General features: G+C 55.4%; 1 protein-coding gene across 2 annotated transcripts in view; it reads right to left on the bottom strand.

Annotated features, from left to right (window-relative positions):
- LOC144717211 (mucosa-associated lymphoid tissue lymphoma translocation protein 1-like) overlaps nucleotides 1-15,186 on the bottom strand; it is a 28,004-nt gene extending 12,818 nt beyond the window's left edge. Inside the window, exons 1-7 of one of the 2 annotated variants that reach the window (XM_078592576.1) lie at nucleotides 14,923-15,186; nucleotides 13,529-13,656; nucleotides 5,596-5,777; nucleotides 4,435-4,559; nucleotides 1,222-1,369; nucleotides 872-1,056; nucleotides 33-132 (exon numbers count right to left, since the gene is read on the bottom strand). In XM_078592576.1, coding sequence (XP_078448702.1) covers nucleotides 33-132; nucleotides 872-1,056; nucleotides 1,222-1,369; nucleotides 4,435-4,559; nucleotides 5,596-5,620 — 583 coding nt within the window. In that variant the 5' untranslated portion in view covers nucleotides 5,621-5,777; nucleotides 13,529-13,656; nucleotides 14,923-15,186. Of the gene's footprint in view, nucleotides 1-32; nucleotides 133-871; nucleotides 1,057-1,221; nucleotides 1,370-4,434; nucleotides 4,560-5,595; nucleotides 5,778-13,528; nucleotides 14,900-14,922 lie in introns of those variants that run through there. The other variant, XM_078592577.1, reaches the window with a different exon arrangement.
- Nucleotides 15,187-21,643: the final 6,457 nt, after the last annotated feature.

The raw sequence follows: 21,643 nt of genomic DNA, 5'->3' as shown, positions 1-21,643 counted from the left end.
ATTGTGCGTGCGTAATCATGCGTGAGACTCACACACGTTGACGCGTGCGCAGTTGCTGAGCACTTCGTGCCCCAATGGGTTGGAGATGCGGCATCGGTAGCGCCCCTCGTGCTCCTTCTTGACGCCGTCGACCTGCGCCACACGGCAACGCGTCACCTTCTTCAATGTCTCCCTTATATTTGAAGATTTCCCTGTGCGGTGTGAGTCACTGCTGTATTTCTGAATGCGTGGCCATATCATTTTAGGCGACCGACGCCTAAAAGGCACGCACCGCAGGTTCACGGCTTCATTCCAGCCGTTCAGAAAAGCGAGCGAGTGACGTGTCACGGATTGGAGGGGGGGGATGAATAATAATAACGGGGCAGCATCCCAAGGAAGGCAACTCGGCCAAAAGGACATCCACGGAGGAGAGGGAGCGATGTAATCGGCTCCTGTGCACACGTGAGGTGGATTGTCGAACCGCGAGGCCACGAAAGGTGGCGGCTGGGAGGCGCCCCCCATTCAGCAGTGGACAGACCACGGCTGCTGACGACGGTTGTGGTTGTGGTGACGATGATGACGACGACGACGACGAATCGACGGGCACCCGCGAGTGGCGTCGCCGGTCGCTCACCATGAGCGAGCGCTGCTGACGATAGTTGAGATGATGATTGTGATGATCATAGCGATGACGATTGTCATGATGACGACAACGACGACCGACGAATCGACGGGCACCCGCGAGTGGCGTCGCCGGCCGCTCACCATGAGCGAGCGCTGCTGACGATAACTGAGATGATGATTGTGATGATCATAGCGATGACGATTGTCATGATGACGACAACGACGACGAATCGACGGGCACCCCCGAGTGGCGTCGCCGGCCGCTCACCATGAGCGAGCGCTTGGTGGAGCCGGGCAGCGCCTCCTCGTTGTGCAGCCACTGGTAGGCTGGGCACGGCGTGCCGATGGCGGACACCTCCAGGATGAGCGTGTCGCCCACGGCCAGCTCCGTGCACTCCGCCGGCTGCTCCACCAACTCCAGGTGGCCGAGCCGCGGGAACGGCACCTCCACGCCTGTGTGCGTGCGGCGGGCCGCGGTTATGGCTGGCGGTGGCGGTGGTTGTTTGTGGTGGAGTTGGTTTCGTGGAGGCAGGGCTCAAGTTTGTCCATGCGTGTGCATCGCACCACACCGCATCACGCCGCAGCGCACACCACCACACAGCACCGCACACCACCTACCGTCCCGGGGGGGGTGGATGACGGTGATGCGCGTCCATTCAGAGAAGACGCACTCCCCGCCGCTGTTGTTGACGCGGCACGTGTAGTAACCCTCATGCCGCGGGTCGACGTGCGGGATCTCCAGCAGGGCCTGGTTGGCGTTTGCGACCTGCGCGGCACACGGGGGCACACGGGGGCACACACGAGTGAGAAAATACAACAGCGCGTCGATCCGTCGAAGACGACGTCGATGACGATGCTGATAATGATGCCAACAGCGTCACCCACGTATGTATGTAAACACAAAAAAGCAGTTTTTCAAAGAAATTCGTTTTCAATCTCGATGGTTTAAAAGCGACAGCAGCCGTAGCGTCAGCGCCCTCAATGCCAGCTCGCTCTGGTGACCATGACTCATCCTGGTCCCGTGAGTTATCGCCCGGTTCAACAAAATCTACTCCGAACACCCACAACCCGGAAACTCAAAGCATTCGTCCGTTATATAGATGTAGTGACATCGGGGATGTCACTGTATGGTGCCGGCCCAGAAGGACCGTGCCGTTCGATGTTCCTACATTGTGGACAGCACCGTGTGGGTGGCTGTGTGTAGTACCAGCCCAAGCGGGACTTGGCGAGCACTGGGGTAGTGCGGGCACCACGCACAGCGTGTGGTGGGGGCTCCCCCCCACCCCCGAGGGAGAGGGGTGAGTGTCAGCCCAGGGGCAGGGTTGCCCCACACAGGGGGCCCCAGGTGGGGGGACTAAGGGGTGATCACGTGTCCGGAGAGAGCTCTTGAGAAGGATCGAGAGGGAACGAGATTGTTCAGGAAGGCGGGCGGGGCAGAGGGCGGAGCGGCCCCGACCGCAGGGGGATATAAGGCGGGTCCCTGACAGGGACCGAGGTCGCCGCATTCTACAAGCGGCAAGCTCAACATCTACAAGCTGAAGCTCTCCATCCTACGAGGCAACCACGTGGTTGGAGACCCGAGTGAGGGATCGACCCTTTGTAGCAGTAACTCGCTGTCGTCTGGTAAAGGGGCAGGTACTACCCCTTTGTGTGACGGTGTTACAAATAAAAGTGTTGCCTCTAAAAGGAACAATGTCCATGACTCAGTTGGACCCACTACACATATACTGTTTTCCTCTTCAACGGGAAGTGATATTGAAGCAATGTGAAGTTTGAAAAATCAAAGGAGGTGCAGCAGCAGCAGCGATTCACTCAGCCTCAGCAGAATCTGCCGCGTGGCTTTCACACCTGAGCATCGAATGTTCGGGTTGCGTTGAGATTCACTCGTGAGGGTTGCGTTGAAATTCACTCGTGAGGGTTGCGTTGAGATTCACTCGTGAGGGTTGCGTTGAGATTCACTCGTGAGGGTTGCGTTGAGATTCACCCGTGAGGGTTGCGTTGAGATTCACTCGTGAGGGTTGCGTTGAGATTCACTCGTGAGGGTTGCGTTGAGATTCACTCGTGAGGGTTGCGTTGAGATTCACTCGTGAGGGTTGCGTTGAGATTCACTCGTGAGGGTTGCGTTGAGATTCACTCGTGAGGGTTGGGTTGAGATTCACTCGTGAGGGTTGCGTTGAGATTCACTCGTGAGGGTTGCGTTGAGATTCACTCGTGAGGGTTGCGTTGAGATTCACTCGTGAGGGTTGCGTTGAGATTCACTCGTGAGGGTTGCGTTGAGATTCACTCGTGAGGGTTGCGTTGAGATTCACTCGTGAGGGTTGCGTTGAGATTCACTCGTGAGGGTTGCGTTGAGATTCACTCGTGAGGGTTGCGTTGAGATTCACTCGTGAGGGTTGCGTTGAGATTCACTCGTGAGGGTTGCGTTGAGATTCACTCGTGAGGGTTGCGTTGAGATTCACTCGTGAGGGTTGCGTTGAGATTCACTCGTGAGGATTGCGTTGAGATTCACTCGTTAGGGTTGCGTTGAAATTCACTCGTTAGGGGTGTGTGATATTCACTCGTTAGGGGTGTGTGATATTCACTCGGCGCTAGGCAAGAGGAACACTGACAAAAGTGCCGAGTTTGTGTTGTTCGTCGTGATGCGCCACTCCTAACGCAGCATCACAGATGTTTACTTCAATGCCCAGAGGGTGCTGCGGCACAGGTGGGAAAATCAGGCGGGCGGTTGTACGTACGTTGAACTTCTTTCGCACCTTATGTAGCCAACCGTGCGAATCGGAGGTGAGCCGCATGTGTGCTTGCGGTTGAGAGGGGGTAGCGGGTTTGCCGTGCGACACGCGGAGGAACTCAGGTTTCTGGGAAACAAATCCCTCGGCTAAACCACAAGGCCTCAACGACGCGGCCGAACCAGGTGGCTAAACTTGGCGGCCAAACGGAGACCCACGGCCATTTCGCACATGCGGCGTGCACATTACCCGGACTCCTCGCCAGTTAAACTCGACTCCCAGCGACTCCGCTACCTCTAGCACGGTTACCGATAACTCAACTGCGTCATGTGACTGTGCCGCCACGAGAGATCCGCTCTCCCCCACCCCCTCCCACACGGGGCGGCGATCGCGGCACGCCGGTGGCTCCTGCTACGGCGAGGCTCCCATAGAGACGTCACCGCAATTCTGGGAAACGCTTTCACCGCTACCGTGCTTCCCCTCAGCCGCCGACCGACACGCCGGCACGCGGCTTCCTGGTGCTCGGCAGACGCTCGGCACGTTTCCCTGGCTGCCACGGGGCGACGGAGAGGAAGGGAGATGGTGGGAGAGAGGGAGAGAGCAGGGGAGCGGGAAGGAGAGAGCGGGGGAGATGGAGAAAGAGAGGGAGAGAGATGGAGGGAGAAAAGTTTATGCTACTGAAGAGCGGCAACATTTTCGCTCGGCTGTCGCGCGTGTTGCGATCGGCACCGGCGGGCAGCTCCCGGTCACTTTCACGGAGAGAGCGCGGAGAGAGCGCGGAGAGAGCGCGGAGAGAGCGCGGAGAGAGCGCGGAGAGAGCGCGGAGAGAGCGCGGAGAGAGCGCGGAGAGAGCGCGGAGAGAGCGCGGAGAGAGCGCGGAGAGAGCGCGGAGAGAGCGCAGAGAGAACGCGGAGAGAGCGCAGAGAGAGCGCGGAGAGAGCGGGGAGAGAGCACGTGGCCCCTGCCCACCACCATGGCTGAGCCCCTCCTCATCTCCGCTCACCGTGACGGTCCCCGCTCTGTCACGAACCAATGTTAAACGCTGCCCAACTGAGGCGGCGGCTGCTGCGGGGGGGAGGGGGGGGAGACAGAATGGGGGTCTCACCTGCACCTGGCCGTGGAACCAGGTGTAGTGGAGTTCGCCGCAGCCCTCGGCAACGCACAGCAGCTCCACGTCATGGCCCGCGAACACGGAGAGCGACTGCGGCTGCACCAGGATCACAAGCCTGCCTGGTGACACACACACACAGCCTGGTGACACACACACACACAGCCTGGCGACACACACACACACACAGCCTGGCGACACACACACACACACACAGCCTGGCGACACACACACACACACACAGCCTGGCGACACACACACACACACAGCCTGGCGACACACACACACACACAGCCTGGTGACACACACACACACACACAGCCTGGTGACACACACACACACAGCCTGGTGACACACACACACACAGCCTGGTGACACACACACACAACCTGGTGACACACACACACACACACAACCTGGTGACACACACACACACAGCCTGGTGACACACACACACACAGCCTGGTGACACACACACACACAGCCTGGTGACACACACACACACAGCCTGGTGACACACACACACACAGCCTGGTGACACACACACACACAGCCTGGTGACACACACACACACAGCCTGGTGACACACAGACACACACACAGCCTGGTGACACACACACACACACACAGCCTGGTGACACACACACACACACACAGCCTGGTGACACACACACACACAGCCTGGTGACACACACACACACACACAGCCTGGTGACACACACACACACAGCCTGGTGACACACACACACACACAGCCTGGTGACACACACACACACACACAGCCTGGTGACACACACACACACACACAGCCTGGTGACACACACACACACAGCCTGGTGACACACACACACACACAGCCTGGTGACACACACACAGCCTGGTGACACACACAGCCTGGTGACAAACACACACACAGCCTGGTGACAAACACACACACAGCCTGGTGACACACACACACACAGCCTCGTGACACACACACACCCTGGTGACACACACAACCTGGTGACACACACACACATAGCCTGCCAGGTGACACACACACACACAGCCTACAATTGAACAGGGGTAGGAAGTAAACATCATGGCTGGCTGGGAGAGGGGAGTTCTGGGGTCAGCAGGCCACAGCCCCCCCCTCCTCCTCCTCCTCGTGGCACTCACCTCCTGCACCAGCGCGCGCAGCCATCGGCCGCTCACGGGATGTCCCCCTAACTCCTCCTTTCTCTCTTCCTCCCTGTCTCTCCCCCTCTCCTCGTCGTCGCTGAAGGATGCGATTGTCGGCCGCTGCAGATCCTCGCTCTGGCCGAGAGTGTGACCCCGTGCGAGCCCGATCGTCGCTCCCGCTGCAGAGGTCAGGGGTCGTGCGTGTTAAGATCCCATCACTGTCGTTAAAACCCAATTCGCTTTTATTGTCAGTTCTTTTACTTCCCCCCGGGGTTATTCCAAATGCGCTACCGGCGTCGTGTCAGCCGACGAGGTGTCCGTTCGGAATGCAAACATTGAGCAGTAAATTGCTGCGTGTTAGGGAACGGACTGCAGAAGTAGAAACAACAGAATTCCTTCAGAGATCCTTTCAAGAAACCTCTTATACACACCACATTTAATTATATTAGTATTCCGATCTCTGCGACCCCGCTACCTCTAGCAAAGTTACCTATAACTGAACTGCGTCATGTGACTGTGCCACCACGAAAGATCCCCCCCCAACTGCCGCCACCCAGGGCGGCAATCGCGGCACGCGGGTGACTCCTGCTGAAATGAAGAATGTTCATTATTTCAACTCGAAATTATGAACATTATTCCGGCACCACCGCACAGCTTCCGCTCGCTCTTGCAGCGAGCGAGAAAGAGAGAAAGTGACTCAGAGGAAGCACAAGCAGCAGCAGCAACCACGCAGTTTCTGAAGTTGACGAATTGGTTCCATTGCTGTGCACAGCCATTCCACGGCCACACACGACACATCCCGTACAGATCCCGCACCTCGTTAATTAAACATGCTTCAAGGTGAAGCCACGTATGTGCAACATTGATTTTTCTCTCTCACCTTTCCGCTTTCCAAAAATAGAAGCGGCTGACACGGCGGCGGCGCTGTAGTCGAGTGGGTGGTGGCGGTAGTGGCACCGGCGCTAAGCAAATATAAAGGCAAGGGTCTGGGACTTTCCCAGGACCCAACAGCAGCAAGTGCCAACACGTGTGTGAAGGTTCAAAGAGAACCTTCCTTACGCACACACACACGTCAAACACACCCCCACCCCCACACAGCACACAATGCATGCTATAACAAATATCCCTCGATTAGCAACAGCGGATTACGGTGCTGTTCGCGAGTATCACCTATTAAGGTCGGCACGATGCACATTAAGGGGGTTGTGGGTGGCCAGCACCACGCCCCGCTCACCTTTGTCTCCCTAGTGGCGATGCTCAATACACATCTCTCCAGGTGCTCATTTTGATGCCGAGTCGATCTAGGAGAGGCCCACAACGGGGTTCAAGTAATCGTCACCGGTGTTGGTGGCCGTGAGCGGGAATTGAACTCGGGTCGCCGGGTTTGTGGCGCACCGCGCTAACCACTGCGCCACCGCTCAATTAAGGCAACACGAACACAGATGTGTGTGTGCACCTGGGTCTGCGATGTGAGAATCACAACATGTATTTATATTGGAGGAATCCGATGAGCTATGAAGCTCTTTTTCAGAGATGTCAGTGCGTAAAGGAAGAGTCATTGTGGCCTTGAGGTCATCACCAGCCAAGGGGATTTATCTGAGACCCCCATGAGCGACTGAGCGAGAGACAGCGAAAGAGCTACATCCCCACTGCGCCCAGTAATCAATTAATACATCAATTATATATTTTTTCTACATATAAGGCAACAGAGGCCAGTAAACGGGACGAGGGAACGCGTGCGCGTGGGAACTTGGCTCAGCCACAAGGTCATCATAACAACGATAATAGCACCTCCGATTACCACGGTTGGCTACGTACGGTGAAAGAAGTAAAAAATGCGTACAAGACTAACCGCCACATCCCACGTTCCACATCTCTCAGTTCGTGTAAACGCCACCGTGAGTTTAAAGATCCCACGGCGTACAAGCACACCCCCCAGCTTCAAGACAAATCTCTCTCGATCCTCTCGCTCTCTCCCCACGTGCTCTGAAGAAGGTGCCGTGGCCCGAAACGTCAGCAGAACGCCGCACGTTTCCGTTGCGAAAGGCAGCGTTAATGACGAGCGCGGGGAGTTTGGTTTTTTGTTTTACTGGGAATTAAACAGCCGCACTGTGTTATAACGCAGATTATAACGCCGGTGTTATTCGCAAGGGTTGCCTTGACACGACAACATACTGCAACGCATTGTTTAGTTCGTTTAACACGTAGGCTATCCCGAGCATTGTTATCCATCAGAGGTTTTTTTGGGTTAGATCGCGTAAATAAAAGTGTCGTTAAACCCGCTACCACCCGACACACGCAATTGGTAAGGTTTGTCACGTAAATAAAACGTACCAGTTAGTTACCAGTTCAGCACACCTTGCGTGCTGGAGAGTAAACCCACAACATTTACGATTCGAGTACCGTGATGTTTAGCCGGTAATTACAACAACCAGCGTCATCAGGCGACAGCCAGAGTCGTTGTTTGAGGCGAGTGGCGTTGTGGGATGGTGGCGACTCCGTGGTTCCCAAGCTGCACAGCACTCGCGGTGTATCCAGCCCCAGGCTACCGGAGGAGTGGTGGGGGGGAGTAGGTGATGCGAGCGAGCACACAACTCAAGATAAACCCAACCTGACATCTCCACCACTCCCCCCCCCCAACTCCTGATAAGAGCCACAGCCTTTGCCCTCCTCCTCCTGTTGTTTACACCCTCACTCAAATTTAAGGTCGAGTAGACCTCGGGGGGGGGGGGGGGGGGGCTGATTTTAGTCGTCCGTGGCCCGGAATTTAATCCAGCTCGCCGGGATTGATGGTGATGCGTGCAGTTACACAGCGCTGTACTAACTGTGCTACCACTCGGCACCAGCAAAACTCACAAACAACTCGCAGACGTCTGTGTGCAAGTGATGTTAGCGAACACCTACGAAGGCCGACACGGCACACGAGGGGGTGGTTGGCTGATGCTTACACAAACCGCACCAGCTACGCATTCCAGGCTGAGCCGACTCAGAGGAGGCCCATAGCTGGTTCAAATATTAGCCGCTGTCATTGGCCGCGAATTTAAGTCGGGTCGCCAGGTTCGTAGCGCCGGCATAGCGCAACACTGGCATGCATGACAAACCACCGCGCCACTACTCCCCAAAGCAAAGATTCCCCGAATAGCTTTACAGACTTGGGTGGGCCAAGTGCTGTTAGGGAGTAGCAGCACCGATGAAGCACGTGTGATGTGAATGCCGACACGGGGTGGTGGGTCGTGGAGTACAGTCCGATACAAAAGTTTACCATTTTTTTATTTAACCAGGTAAGCTAGCTATTCGCTCTTTTTCAAATGCGACCTGACCACAAATGAAAGCTCAACGAAGTGGCTTATCGCATGGGAATTTATAGCAGCCAAATACTCTTAAGCGCGTGACGGTGATTTTAAACGGAGGGAAAAACTGGAGGACCTAAAGAAAAATCCACGCGAACACGGGTAGACATCCAAATATACAACAGGCATCGTCAGGGGTCGGGGTCGAACCCACGACTTGCTGTGTACCAGGCGAGGTAGTTAACATCTCCCAGCCACCGTGGCGCCCACAAACACTCACGCGCACAGTTCCCATCAAACTATGGGGAAAAGAGTCAAGTTTTGCAACGCAGGAAGCATGTGTTGCCGTCACTCACGATACGGCCCTCAAATAACCCCACAGTGGTTCTGTGATGAACCCAGGCCTGCCCCTGCCGTGGAGGCGATGCGGGGGAGGAAAGTTTAGACCTGGCTCAGGTTTTCCAACCCAACGTAAACTTCCGCGTGCCGGCAGAGGAGCGAGCGGTGGTAATACCCAGCACTTAAAATAAAACAGAGATTTAAGGGCACGGCCCTGCAGTTTAACCCGCTCATGCCACTGCCGGCCGGAATGTGCTTCCATTTGAGGGGGCACCAGGGAGGCCCCCCTAGAGAGGTGATTTGTCCCCCTAGAGAGGTGATTTGTCCTAGTCTTGGAAGAGTGGGAGTCCCCACACTTTACCCCACCAGGTCTTGAGCCTGGAGCTGAACTGCGGCAGGGCGTCACCTCACAGTGTGGGTCTAGACTCGAGAGGAAGGAAACTTGTTTTGTTTCTTCTTAAAATGTGACAACTCCACCCACAATGTAAACTGGTCTCCAATTCTACCCGACACCGCCTGATTCCTATCATCCACACGGTGTCCAAACACCACCACACAGTGTCCAACCACCACCATCAGTGTCCAACCACCACCATCACAGTGTCCAATCACCACACTGTAGGACACAACACACCTCCTCACTCACCCACTCACCACACCAGATCACAACACTTTTCACTACTCCGCTTTGGAATTCCCTCTCATGGTCTCTCCCCACCCCCCGCCCCCCCCAAGCTTTTCACAATAACTTTGCTAAATAAATAGAAACACTTTGGATCGCGCTCGAATCTGACAACTTTGATCGTGCCGTTTGTTGCTGGCCGCTATGACGTCCTGGGCCCTTGGGCCTACTCTGCTCGGCAACTTTGTTTAATAAAAAAAATAATCTCTGCTCTCTCTCTCTCTCGATTCCTATTTCTTTGCTCGCCTTCCCAGTTTTGTATCCGGTTGTCCTTCCCATCTATGCAGTGTCGCCTTGAGCTTCCGTTGCCATTTGGACGCTTGCCGAGCACGAATGTTGCCGTTTCCTTATCGAAGTTGACTTATAGACCGACTCGATTTCCCGAGAGGGGACTTTGAGTCTCTTCTTCAAGTGTGCGCTAAATGTCAGAACAACCTGTCAAAGCCCGCAGTCGTTAAACTTCGCTCAGTGGAACTCCTTTTCACTCGCGGGTCGTGCTCTCCTCTCCCTGCCCCTGTAAAATGTCACGCTCAAGACCGAACTGATCTTTTCCCTCGGCCTATGACGACCGGTCTGCCTCTCTGTGCGACGTAATCATGCCCACCGTTTCACCACAACGGTGTCTTGCGGTGCGGTCACATTCGGAAGCCATCTACGGTGAATCCAGATTGTACCGTGGAGGGCTGAATCGCATCTGCACAGCTGCTGTTGGTAACCACGAAAATTAAATTGCAGACCAGTCCACACAAAACAATGCCATGGCCAACCAAAAAGTGGTGGCCATCATCAACAAACCCCCTCTAACCCCCAGAGCTCATTAACCCCACACCCAGAGAGCATGTGGGGGCCCACTGAACCACACCTCCCGTCTTGTGCAACGCTGAACACTTCACAACTTACCCTCCCCGCCTAACTTCCCTCTCGTATCCCCAATCACATTCGTCAACAATAACACGCGGTGTGCGTGCGTGTCCTTTAAAGGAAACTATACGCGAGGTGACGCGATGGATAATGTCATAATGTGCGTCGAACTTATTTCGCAACCGTACCAAGCCGACCGCGCTAATCGGAAGTGCGGGAGGAGGAGGGCGGCAGTGCACGGCTCTTCTACAATGAGTCTTCTTCTTTCCGATGGCATCGTGAAAAGCGACAGTTTTTATTTAGTTTTCTCCTCTTCAATGCACACACCAAATGGGGAGGGATGGGGCTTTTGAGATGGGAGCCACAATCCCCCCCCCACAACCCCCCCCCCCACCACTACCCCCCCCCGCCACAATCCCCCCCGCCACAATCCCCCCCCCACCACTACCCCCCCCCACCACTACCCCCCCCCCGCCACAATCCCCCCCCACCACTACCCCCCCCCCCCACCACTACCCCCCCCCCCCGCCACAATCCCCCCCGCCACAATCCCCCCCCACACAATCCCCCCCCCACTACCCCCCCCCGCCACAATCCCCCCCACCACAATCCCCCCCCACCACTACCCCCCCCGCCACAATCCCCCCCCCCACACAATCCCCCCCCCCCACAACCCCCCCCCCCCACAACCCCCCCCCCCAACGCCGTCACTTCCCCGCCCCCACACTTCCGCCGCTGCCACCGCTGCTAAGTGTTGTGCAAAGGAGTTGCTCGTCTCTGACATTCATACAGAGACGGAGACGATGTCGTCACGTCAGTGGATGCCTTCCTTAAGTTCCTTCTCGTTCAAAAATACGATGTCCTTCATTAACCCATGACAAGCCTCCCATGACGCTCAACACTTTTGTTTTTCTTCAGATGGTCCTGCACCGAGATGCTTGGCCGGTTCCACGATTAATGTGTCGTCTGTCTGTGCGGTCTGTTCACGGACGATTATCTGAAACGATCCGGGGCCTCCCCTAGTTCGACTCAGCCTAAAATAAGTAAACATCGCCACGAGGGTCACAAAGGCGGCCGGGCGTGGTGCTGGCCACCAACCACCTCGTGTGCCGTGCCGGCCTCAATAGGTGCTCGCTAACAGCACTTGCCCCAACAGTCTGTTGAGGCTAGACGGGGGGTCTTTATCTACAATTCAAGTTGTCCCACATTCGTGGCTTCGCGATTTACACATTAAGCCACCCGCTCGCCTGCTCAAAATGCCCCCCCCCCCCCCACAATATATATTGCTATAAAACAGATTTATGTTTCTATTATTGTGGTTATGGTTATACTTTATGAATCCCTAATCTCTGCTATTACATACAATGAAACAAGAAAAGGTAAAAAAGAAACAACGGAGCAATGTAATACAATACACTATTAGACATTATTGTAAGAAATAAAAAAAGTCCATCCGATGTGTTAGTGAATTTTTTAATATTTTAGGCAGGAAATTCGTTTTCAAATTTAGATTTTTTTTTTCTGGGGAGGGGGACCCCAGAAACCCCTGGAAGAGTTGGTCCCCCCCCCAATGTTGACTCCATGACTACGGCCTTGATGTACTGTACCTGTTCTTCACACGTGTGCACTGTACCTGCTCTTCACACGTGTGTACTGTACCTGCTCTTCACACGTGTGTACTGTACCTGCTCTTCACACGTGTACTGTACCTGCTCTTCACACGTGTGTACTGTACCTGCTCTTCACACGTGTGCACTGTACCTGCTCTTCACACGTGTGCACTGTACCTGCTCTTCACACGTGTGCACTGTACCTGCTCTTCACACGTGTGCACTGTACCTGTTCTTCACACGTGTGTACTGTACCTGTTCTTTGCTGTAGGGAATCCCCTGGGGCTCTTGCCGTAAGAATGCCGTAAGAATGCAGACATTCCACTTTATTGTTGTTATTGTAGTCTTGCGGCCAAGGGCCCAGTGTATTCCGTAGACGTAAACCGTAAATTGTCCACGATTGAGTCTCGTTTTATATAGAGCTCAGGTGATGATAACGATTATGGAAATTCCACATTCCTATGGAAGAGCTGTGTATAGCCAGAGGACAATGACCACTCAACTTAATCAAGCATGGAGAGATGATTAGCATGATCCGACTGATGATGTTCATTCCACATTCCCAAGGCAGACGTCAGTTATAGTACCGAGTGTCGACTTTACATTGTCCACGAAGCGGTACCTGATTTATCGACTCCGAAAGGATGAGGATGATGATGATGGGCCGAGCCGAAAACAGCCAGGGATTAGAACTTGCAGCCCTCTGTGAGCCGAGCTCTTTGAGCGAGATAGTCACTCTGCCTGACTACGGCTGTAACCATCATCATCATCTTCAGCCATGGTCAGTCCACTGCTGCATGAATGTAACAATCCACGTGAACTGACACTGGTAGGAACCTCCTGGTTACACCAGCCCACAGGGGATTATTGTGTCCGTCGTGCAGGGAGGGGCTGGGTGGGGAGGGGCTGGGTGGGGAGGGGCTGGTCACTCCGTGGTGCCCTTATAAAACTCAACGTTTAACCTACTCACGCTGGCTTGTGCCCGCCCTCACAGTCGGGCATATTTGCGGAATACACCACGCCGCCGTTGACCCTGGCCATTGCCCGAGCAACCCGACGTTCCTACCAGCTCCCTCCGCAGGAATGTGTTTTCATGGGCTGCTGCAGAACGGCGAGACGGGTAACAGCAGCAAGTTACGTTTGCTTACCTTGCGAGGTTTAGACGCAGGGAGCAAGTGGTTGAATCAAGATGAATGTCCCCCCCTCTCCTCAACTCTTCACCCGTCACCAGGATTCACTCCACGCTGCTCAAACGGATTCGCTTTTCTGTCCGCTCCTATTCCCAAAAAACAGGCACCACAAAAACACAGTAGCCACCTTAAACACAGACACACAGTCACACACTACCACACAATCATACACACACACTACCACACAATCATACACACACACACTACCACAACCACACACTACCACAACCACACAATCACACACAATCAACAACAACAACACAACAACCGCCATTCGCCACTAAGTGGCGGTGACGTCACCACGACGCTTGTGCCAGGCCATGTGCACCCTGAGGCCACGTGAAGTGTCGAACGCCCGCTGGCAGGAGGTCACGGGGCAGACCCAGGTGCCATGGGTCGACTGACCGAGATGACCGAGATGACTGGCTGATGCACCACCTGTGCCCCCTACTGTACCAACTTGCTGTGCTTTAGCCACCCGGCGCTCCGCTCGTTGTGAGCGTCGCTACTCCGCCCTCCGTTGTTGCTGGAGGGCGACTGCCTCCAACTGCCCAGTAGCGTCCTTCACGAGCCTCCTCCACAGAGGCCGATCTTGACACCGCTGGTACCAGTCATCGGCAAATCCACTCAGCTCCACGTCCTCCTGTACCACATCACTCCATCTCCTCTCTAGCCCGTGCCGCGCCCGTTTAGCCCCCTCGATCCGGCCGAACAAAAGCTGTTTAGGCATGCGGTGGCTGGGCATGCGGGCTACATGACCCAGCCAACGCAGCCTTGCCTGCCGGAGGAGCTCACCGATGGGACTTTGCCCAGATCTTTCAAGGATTTGTGAGCTCCTCACACAATCCAGCCTGGTTAAACCCAGGATGGATCGTAGGCAGGCCAGCCTCAATGTTTATAACCGGCGAAGATGCTCCATTAGGAGGGTCCACGTTTCGCAAGCACACACACTACCACAACCACACACACTAGCACAACTACACACAACCACACACACCACAACTACACACAACCACACACACCACAACTACACACAAGCACACACACCACAACTACACACAACCACACACACCACAACTACACACAACCACACACACCACAACTACACACAAGCACACACATACCACCACACACACACTACCACACGCACAAAACAACCACAGACAGTACCACAAGCACACACGCATACAACAGTACCACAACCACGCGCACAACCACACACAATCACAACTACAAACAACCACAAACACACTACCACAACCACACTACCACAACTACACAACCACAAACAACACGTGGCACGCACAGTCCTCCCCGTCAACCTCACGCCGCCCGCGTCTCGCTCTCCTTACCGCCTCGCTCGACTCTTCTCTCGTGAGTCCGAAACTCCGAATGCCTCTCGCTCTGCTTTCTCTCCCTCCCTCTCGTGTGTCGCTCTCTCTCCTCCCTCCCTCCTCCCTCTCGTCTGTCGCGCTCTCTCTCCCTCCTCCCTCTCTCTCTTCCACTGACTCTGGCAGAAGCTGCCGGTTCCTTAAGTCGAGTCCACGGGGGAGGAGACTCCGTGTGTGTGTGGTGTGTGTGTGGTGTGTGTGGTGTGTGTGTGTGGTGTGTGTGTGTGGTGTGTGTGTGTGGTGTGTGTAGTGTGTGGTGTGGTGTGTGGTGTGGTGTGTGTGGTGTGTGTGTGGTGTGTGTGGTGTGTGTGTGAGGTGTGTGTGTGTGGTGTGTGTGTGGGGTGTGTGTGTGTGGTGTGTGTGTGGTGTGTGTGGGGTGTGTGTGGTGTGTGTGTGAGGTGTGTGGTGTGTGGTGTGTGGTGTGTGGTGTGTGTGTGTGGTGTGTGTGTGGTGTGTGTGGGGTGTGTGTGGGGTGTGTGTGGTGTGTGTGGGGTGTGTGTGGGGTGTGTGTGGTGTGTGTGTGTGGGGTGTGTGTGTGTTTGGTGTGGGTGTGCGGTGTGTGTGTGTGGGGTGTGTGTGTGTGGGGTGTGTGTGTGTGTGGTGTGTGTGGGGGGGGTGTGTGGGGTTGTGTGTGTGGTGTGTGGGGGTGTGGGGTGTGTGGTGTGTGTGTGGTGTGTGTGTGGTGTGTGTGTGGTGTGTGTGTGGTGTGTAGGGTGTGTGTGTGTGGGGCGTGTGTAGGGTGTGTGTGGTGTGTGTGTAGGGGTGTGTGTGGTGTGTGTGTGGGGTTTGTGTGTGTGGGGGTGTATGTGTGGGGTGTGTGTGTGTGGGGTGTATGTGGGGAGTGTGTGTGTGGGGTGTGTGTGGGGGGTCTGTGTGGGGTGTGTGTGGAGCGTGTGTGTGGGGTGTGTGTGGGGGGGGGGGGTGTGTGGTGTGTGCGGGGTGTGTGTGTGCGGTGTGTGTGGTGTGTGTGGGGTGTGTGTGTGGGGTGTGTGTGTGGGGTGTGTGTGTGGGGTGTGTGTGTGGGGTGTGTGTGTGGGGTGTGTGTGGTGTGGTGTGTGTGGTGTGTATGTGGTGTGTGTGTGTGGGGGTGTGTGTGTGGGGGGTGTGGGGTGTGTGTGTGGGGGGTGTGGGGTGTGTGGGGTGTGTGTGTGGGATGTGTGTGTGGGGTTTGTGTGTGTGGGGTTTGTGTGTGTGGGGTGTGTATGTGGGGTGTGTGTGTGGGGTGTGTGTGTGTGGGGTGTGTGTGTGGAGTGTGTGGGGTGGTTGTGTGTGGGGTGTGTGTGTGTGGGAGTGTGTGTGTGTGTGGTGTGTGGGGGTGGTTGTGTGTGGGGTGTGTGTGTGGGGTGTGTGTGTGGGGTGTGTGTGTGGGGTGTGTGTGTGGGGTGTGTGTGTGGGGTGTGTGTGTGGGGTGTGTGTGTGGGGTGTGAGTGTGTGTAGTCCGGCAAAAACAACCCCCTACCTCCTCGTGGTGCCGGACGGCAACGCTGTGGTGGGCAGTGCCGTGGGGGGGGGGCAACTTAGATTGGCCTTTCCCTTCATGGCGTCTGTAGCCACCACAGCGGCCAAATGGGGGCTCTGGACGGGTGCGAGGGGCTTGTAACCCCTAACCCCTCCACCTTCCATTAATTACCACTAAACTACGAGTTAAAAAATGCATTAAGCTTGTGCCGGAGGCCCCGGGGGCACAGGCATCTATGACGTCTCCTGGCCAAACCGCATTTGGCGGAGCCAGCAGACTGAATCCTTACCCTCGGGGCTCCTCCAGAAACAACAAAAAACCACTATGTGTGGCCACGTGGAATGTTCGAACGCTCACTGCGGAGGAGAGGCTACCACTCCTCTGTCGGGAGCTGGACCGGTACCGCCTGGATCTCTGTGGTATTCAAGAGGTTCGGTGGACCGGCTCTGGCTCCTGCCACCATGTTGGTGGTGTGTGTGGGAGTGTGTGTGGGGGGGGTGTGGGAGTGTGTGTATGGGTGGTTTGTGTGTGTGGAAGTATGTGTATGTGGGGTGTGTGTGTGTGGGGGTGTGTGTGGGAGTGTGTATTCAGTTGAGTTCATGTATTAGGTATAGCCCTGTGAGCCATGCGGCTCTTGAATCGGGTGCAACCGCAACAAACAAAAACATGAACAAGAAACATCTTAAAGTGACGACGCGCAACAGAAAAATCCAGGAAAAGCAGCAAATTCTTCCAGAAAAAGCACCGTGTTTCAACGCTGTGTGCAAAAATCCCAGTGGGATGCAAGTCAAACAATAACAACCATAAGACAATTTACATTAAGGTTATAAGTCTAACGCTGTACTACAACAAACAAATATGGCTAATCCAAAACGTTTTCGAAATCACCAAAATAAAGCTATAAAAACAACGTAACGGTGATCATAGGAACTCTGATTCAAATTTAACAAAAAACGATATACATAACATGTACGACCAAACTTTGCAGCCATCGCTGGCAGCATGAGTCACTCCATAACAGCAGGAGTATCAAAACATTCCAATGCACCTGTAAAGATCAGCACACTAGAATCAAAACTCAAGATCATACTTTGCTACGCTGCGCTACGAATCCGACGACCCGAGTTCGATTCCCGCTCACGACCAACACCGGTGGCGATTATCTGAACCGGTCTTGGGCCTCCCCTAGATCGACTCAGCCTCAAATGAGTACCTGGTGCGGTGTGTAAAGCATCGTAACTAGGGAGACAAAGGCGGCCGGGCGTGGTGCTGGCGACCCACCTCCTCGTGTGCCGCTAACAGCACTTGCCCCTACAGACTGTCAAGGCTATACGGGAGATATTTGTCTGTGTGTGTGTGCATGCCATGATGATGAATGGGCCAGCAAATCTGAACACGTGTGTTCGTTATTAAAGCGAGCGGTGGCGCTGTGGTTAACACCTTAAAGCAATACTCGACCTCACCCTCTTGCGTCTAAACATCGTCGCCGATGCTGCTCGGCCAGGCGTCGTCAAACCTGTGCCTCTTTAACGGGGGGTGGGGGGGCTTGCTGCTTGCTGCTGCTGCTGCTTCGTGATGTTGTTTATTAAGGACCCCGACGTATTTACCACCACAGTGCATGGCGGCTCTTGAAATACTTACTTTTACTGGTAGGAACCTCCTGGTTACACCAGCCCACAGGGGATTATCGTGTCCGTCGTGCAGGGAGGGGCTAGGTGGGGAGGGAGGGGCTGGGTTTGGAGGGGAGGGTGGGGAGGGGCTGGGTGGGGAGGGTGGTGAGGGGCTGGGTGGGGGGTGGGAGGAGTGGGGCTGGGTGGGGAGGGGTAGGATGGGGAGGGTGGGGAGGGGTGGGAGGAGTGGGGCTGGGTGGGGAGGGGCTGGTCACCCCGTGGTGCCCTTATAAAACTCAACGTTTAACCTACTCACGCCGGCTTGTGCCCGCCCTCACAGTCGGGCATATTTGCGGAATACACCACGCCGCCGTTGACCCTGGCCATTGACCGAGCAACCCAACGTTCCTACCAGCTCCCTCCGCAGGAATGTGTTTTATATTTTTTCAACGGCCATCGCCTGGCGTATTGTATGAAGTGTTTTGTAGGCGTCAGCATCTTTGCGTGCGTGTGTGTCCTGTATGTGTGTGTACGTGTGTGTGTCCTGTATGCATAACAAGTCCGCGTACGCGCATGCACTGGGCATGTGTATGACGATGTCGCAAGCCACGACACGGTGGGGGGGGGGGGTTCAACTTACGACGTCCCCGCCTGGCCGGGTACAATGTTGTGAAAAGTCAACCGAGGTGGCCCTGTGAATACAGACCAGACCTCTGGCTCTCGGCACGTGAATGTGGAATTGTCGCCGCCGGCTCGGGGTGCTTACAAGGGAGACGGAGCATGACCCACTCCAGTCTTCACTTTTACTACGACTCCAACAACCGGAGCACACTAACTGTAATCAATATCAAGCTGATGCCCAAGACCATTTCAGAGACCACTCAGCCACTGATGGTGATAGCCGCATGGGCGTAATGACGCAAATCACTGCGCCACCGCTCCTCCACTTGTCACCATAGCAACAACAATGCACGTCAATGTGAGTTCATATTCGGGCTGCCACGATGATGGGACTGCAACACACACAGAGTGTCTAAGGCGACGGGGAGAGATGCGCTCGTGATGGCTGGCGGCAGCAGTAGGGCTGCACTGGGCGCGGATCTTCTGCCGTCTCTGTGCCCGGAGTCGGTGGTGGTGGTGGAGGAGAAGGTGTTTCAGTTTATTTATTTGGTATAGCCCCGTGAGTCATGCGGCTCTTGAATCGGGTGCAACCGCAACAAGCAAAAACATGAACAAGAAAACATCTTAAAGTGACAACGCGCAACAGAAAAATCCAGGAAAAAACAGCAAAGTCTCCCAGAAAAAGCACCGTATATGAATGCTGTGTGCAAAAATCCCAATAACAACCATAAGACAATTTAGATTAAAGTTATCAGTCTAACTCTGTACTACAACAAACAAATATGGCTAATCCAAAACGTTTCGAAATCACCAAAATAAAGCTATAAAAACAATGCAACAGTGATCATAGGAACTGTGATTCAAATTTAACAATAAACGATATCCATAACATGTACGACCAAACTTTGCAGCCATAGCTGGCTGCATGAGTCACTCCATAACAGCAGGAGTATCAGTAGGAGTATCAAACATTTTTCAATGCACCTTTACAGATCAGCACACTTTAATCAAAACTCAAGATCATACTTTGCAGCGGTCATCTGGAGCGATACATTTTATTTCAGGCAACTGCGTAGCAGTGGCAGCTAGGTGCAGGTGGAGGAGGAGGTGCAGGAGGAGGTGGTGCAGGAGGAGGTGCAGGAGGAGGTGCAGGAGGAGGTGGAGGAGGAGGTGCAGGAGGAGGTGCAGGAGGAGCAGGTGCAGGAGGAGGTGGAGGAGGAGGTGGAGGAGGAGGTGCAGGAGGAGCAGGTGCAGGAGGAGGTGGAGGAGGAGGTGCAGGAGGAGGTGGAGGAGGTGGTGGAGGAGGAGGTGCAGGAGGAGGTGGAGGAGGTGGAGGAGGAGGTGCAGGAGGAGGTGCAGGAGGAGGTGGAGGAGGTGGTGGAGGAGGAGGTGCAGGAGGAGGTGGAGGAGGTGCAGGAGGAGGTGCAGGAGTAGGTGCAGGAGGAGGTGGAGGAGGTGGTGGAGGAGGAGGTGCAGGAGGAGGTGGAGGAGGTGCAGGAGGAGGTGCAGGAGGAGGTGCAGGAGGAGGTGGTGCAGGAGGTGGAGGAGGTGCAGGTGGATGTGCAGGAGGAGGTGCAGGAGGAGGTGTAGGAGAGCGAGGCCGCAGTGCGGCTATTGCCAGAAGTGGTGGTGAGTTGGCGGCAGCTTGTTGAGAACGAGAGTGGGAAATACCCGGTGTAGGTAAGGCGACGTCAGCAGACAACCTCAACACCCAACCCCACACAGCCCCACACAGCCCCACACAGCCCCAACACCCAACCCCATACAGCCCCAACACCCAACCCCACACAGCCCCACAACCCAGCCCCACACAGCCCCACACAGCCCCAACACCCAACCCCATACAGCCCCACAACCCAACCCCACACAGCCCCAACACCCAACCCCACACAGCCCCACAACCCAACCCCACACAGCCCCAACACCCAACCCCCACAACTCACACGGCCCCCCAACACGCGGCGGACCCCAGCACAGTGAGCGACATCGCCCCACACTCCCGGCACACTCGAGACTCCGGCTCCTCGCGATGAGACTCCGGCTGGCTCACTCGCGATGAGCTCTTTGAGTCGACATCGAATCCTCGGCTCGCCCACGCCGAGGAGCTGTCTCTGAATGGGGGGGCACTGCTCTTCATTCAGTGACCCCCCCCCCAACTATACACACAAATCATCTCAAACTCCAACATCATCAGTCAGTCCATACGCATAGGCAGCTTCAAACACCCCATCACCTTCACGACATCACCACCGACATCACCGGCAGAGCACTTGACAACCGTCCCCACATCACCACCGACATCACCCACCCATCCACCCCCATCATCATCCACCCAGCCCCATCACCCACCCCCATCATCACCCACCCCCATCATCGCGACCTCCGTGGGGTTATACATCGACAGCTTTCACAGCAGCGACACCTCGTGGCAGCCGCTACAAACTGACGCAGGTCAGTCGAGGTGACGTCGCCACGGCGCCCCTGCCAGGCTAGGTGCACTTAGAGGCACTTGCCACGTGAGCTGTCGAAGTCTCGCTGCCTGCAGTAGGTCACGTGACAGACCCGGGTCGTGTGGGTTAACTGGTTGAGATGACCGTCTTCCCATGACCACCTCGCGGTGTTTTATCCACCCGGTGTTCTGCTCGTTGTTGTGAGCGTCGCTCAACGTGCATGTGTGGTGGTGGTGGTACACGTGTGGTGGTACACGTGTGGTGGTGGTAGTGCACGGCCACACGCCACGATCTTCCACATAGTCTTCAACAGACTTTTGGGGAAAGTGCGGTTAGCGAGCACCTATTAATGGCGCATGGGCACACGAGGGGGTGTGGGCCAGCACGACGCCCGGCCGCCTTTGTCTCCCCAGTGCTGAGGTGTACACATCGCACCAGGTACAGTGCCCATTTAAGGCTGAGTCGACCGAGGGGCAGGAGGCCCAGGAACGGCTCAGAAAATTCTCCGCCGATTTTGGTTTCGAGCGAAAATCGAACTGCGG

The sequence above is a fragment of the Lampetra planeri genome, chromosome 3 (genome assembly GCF_965212315.1).
Source record: "Lampetra planeri chromosome 3, kcLamPlan1.2.h2, whole genome shotgun sequence".
NCBI lineage: Eukaryota > Metazoa > Chordata > Hyperoartia > Petromyzontiformes > Petromyzontidae > Lampetra > Lampetra planeri.
Note: the sequence above shows the minus strand (reverse complement) of the source record. Positions and strands in the feature narration are given on the sequence as shown.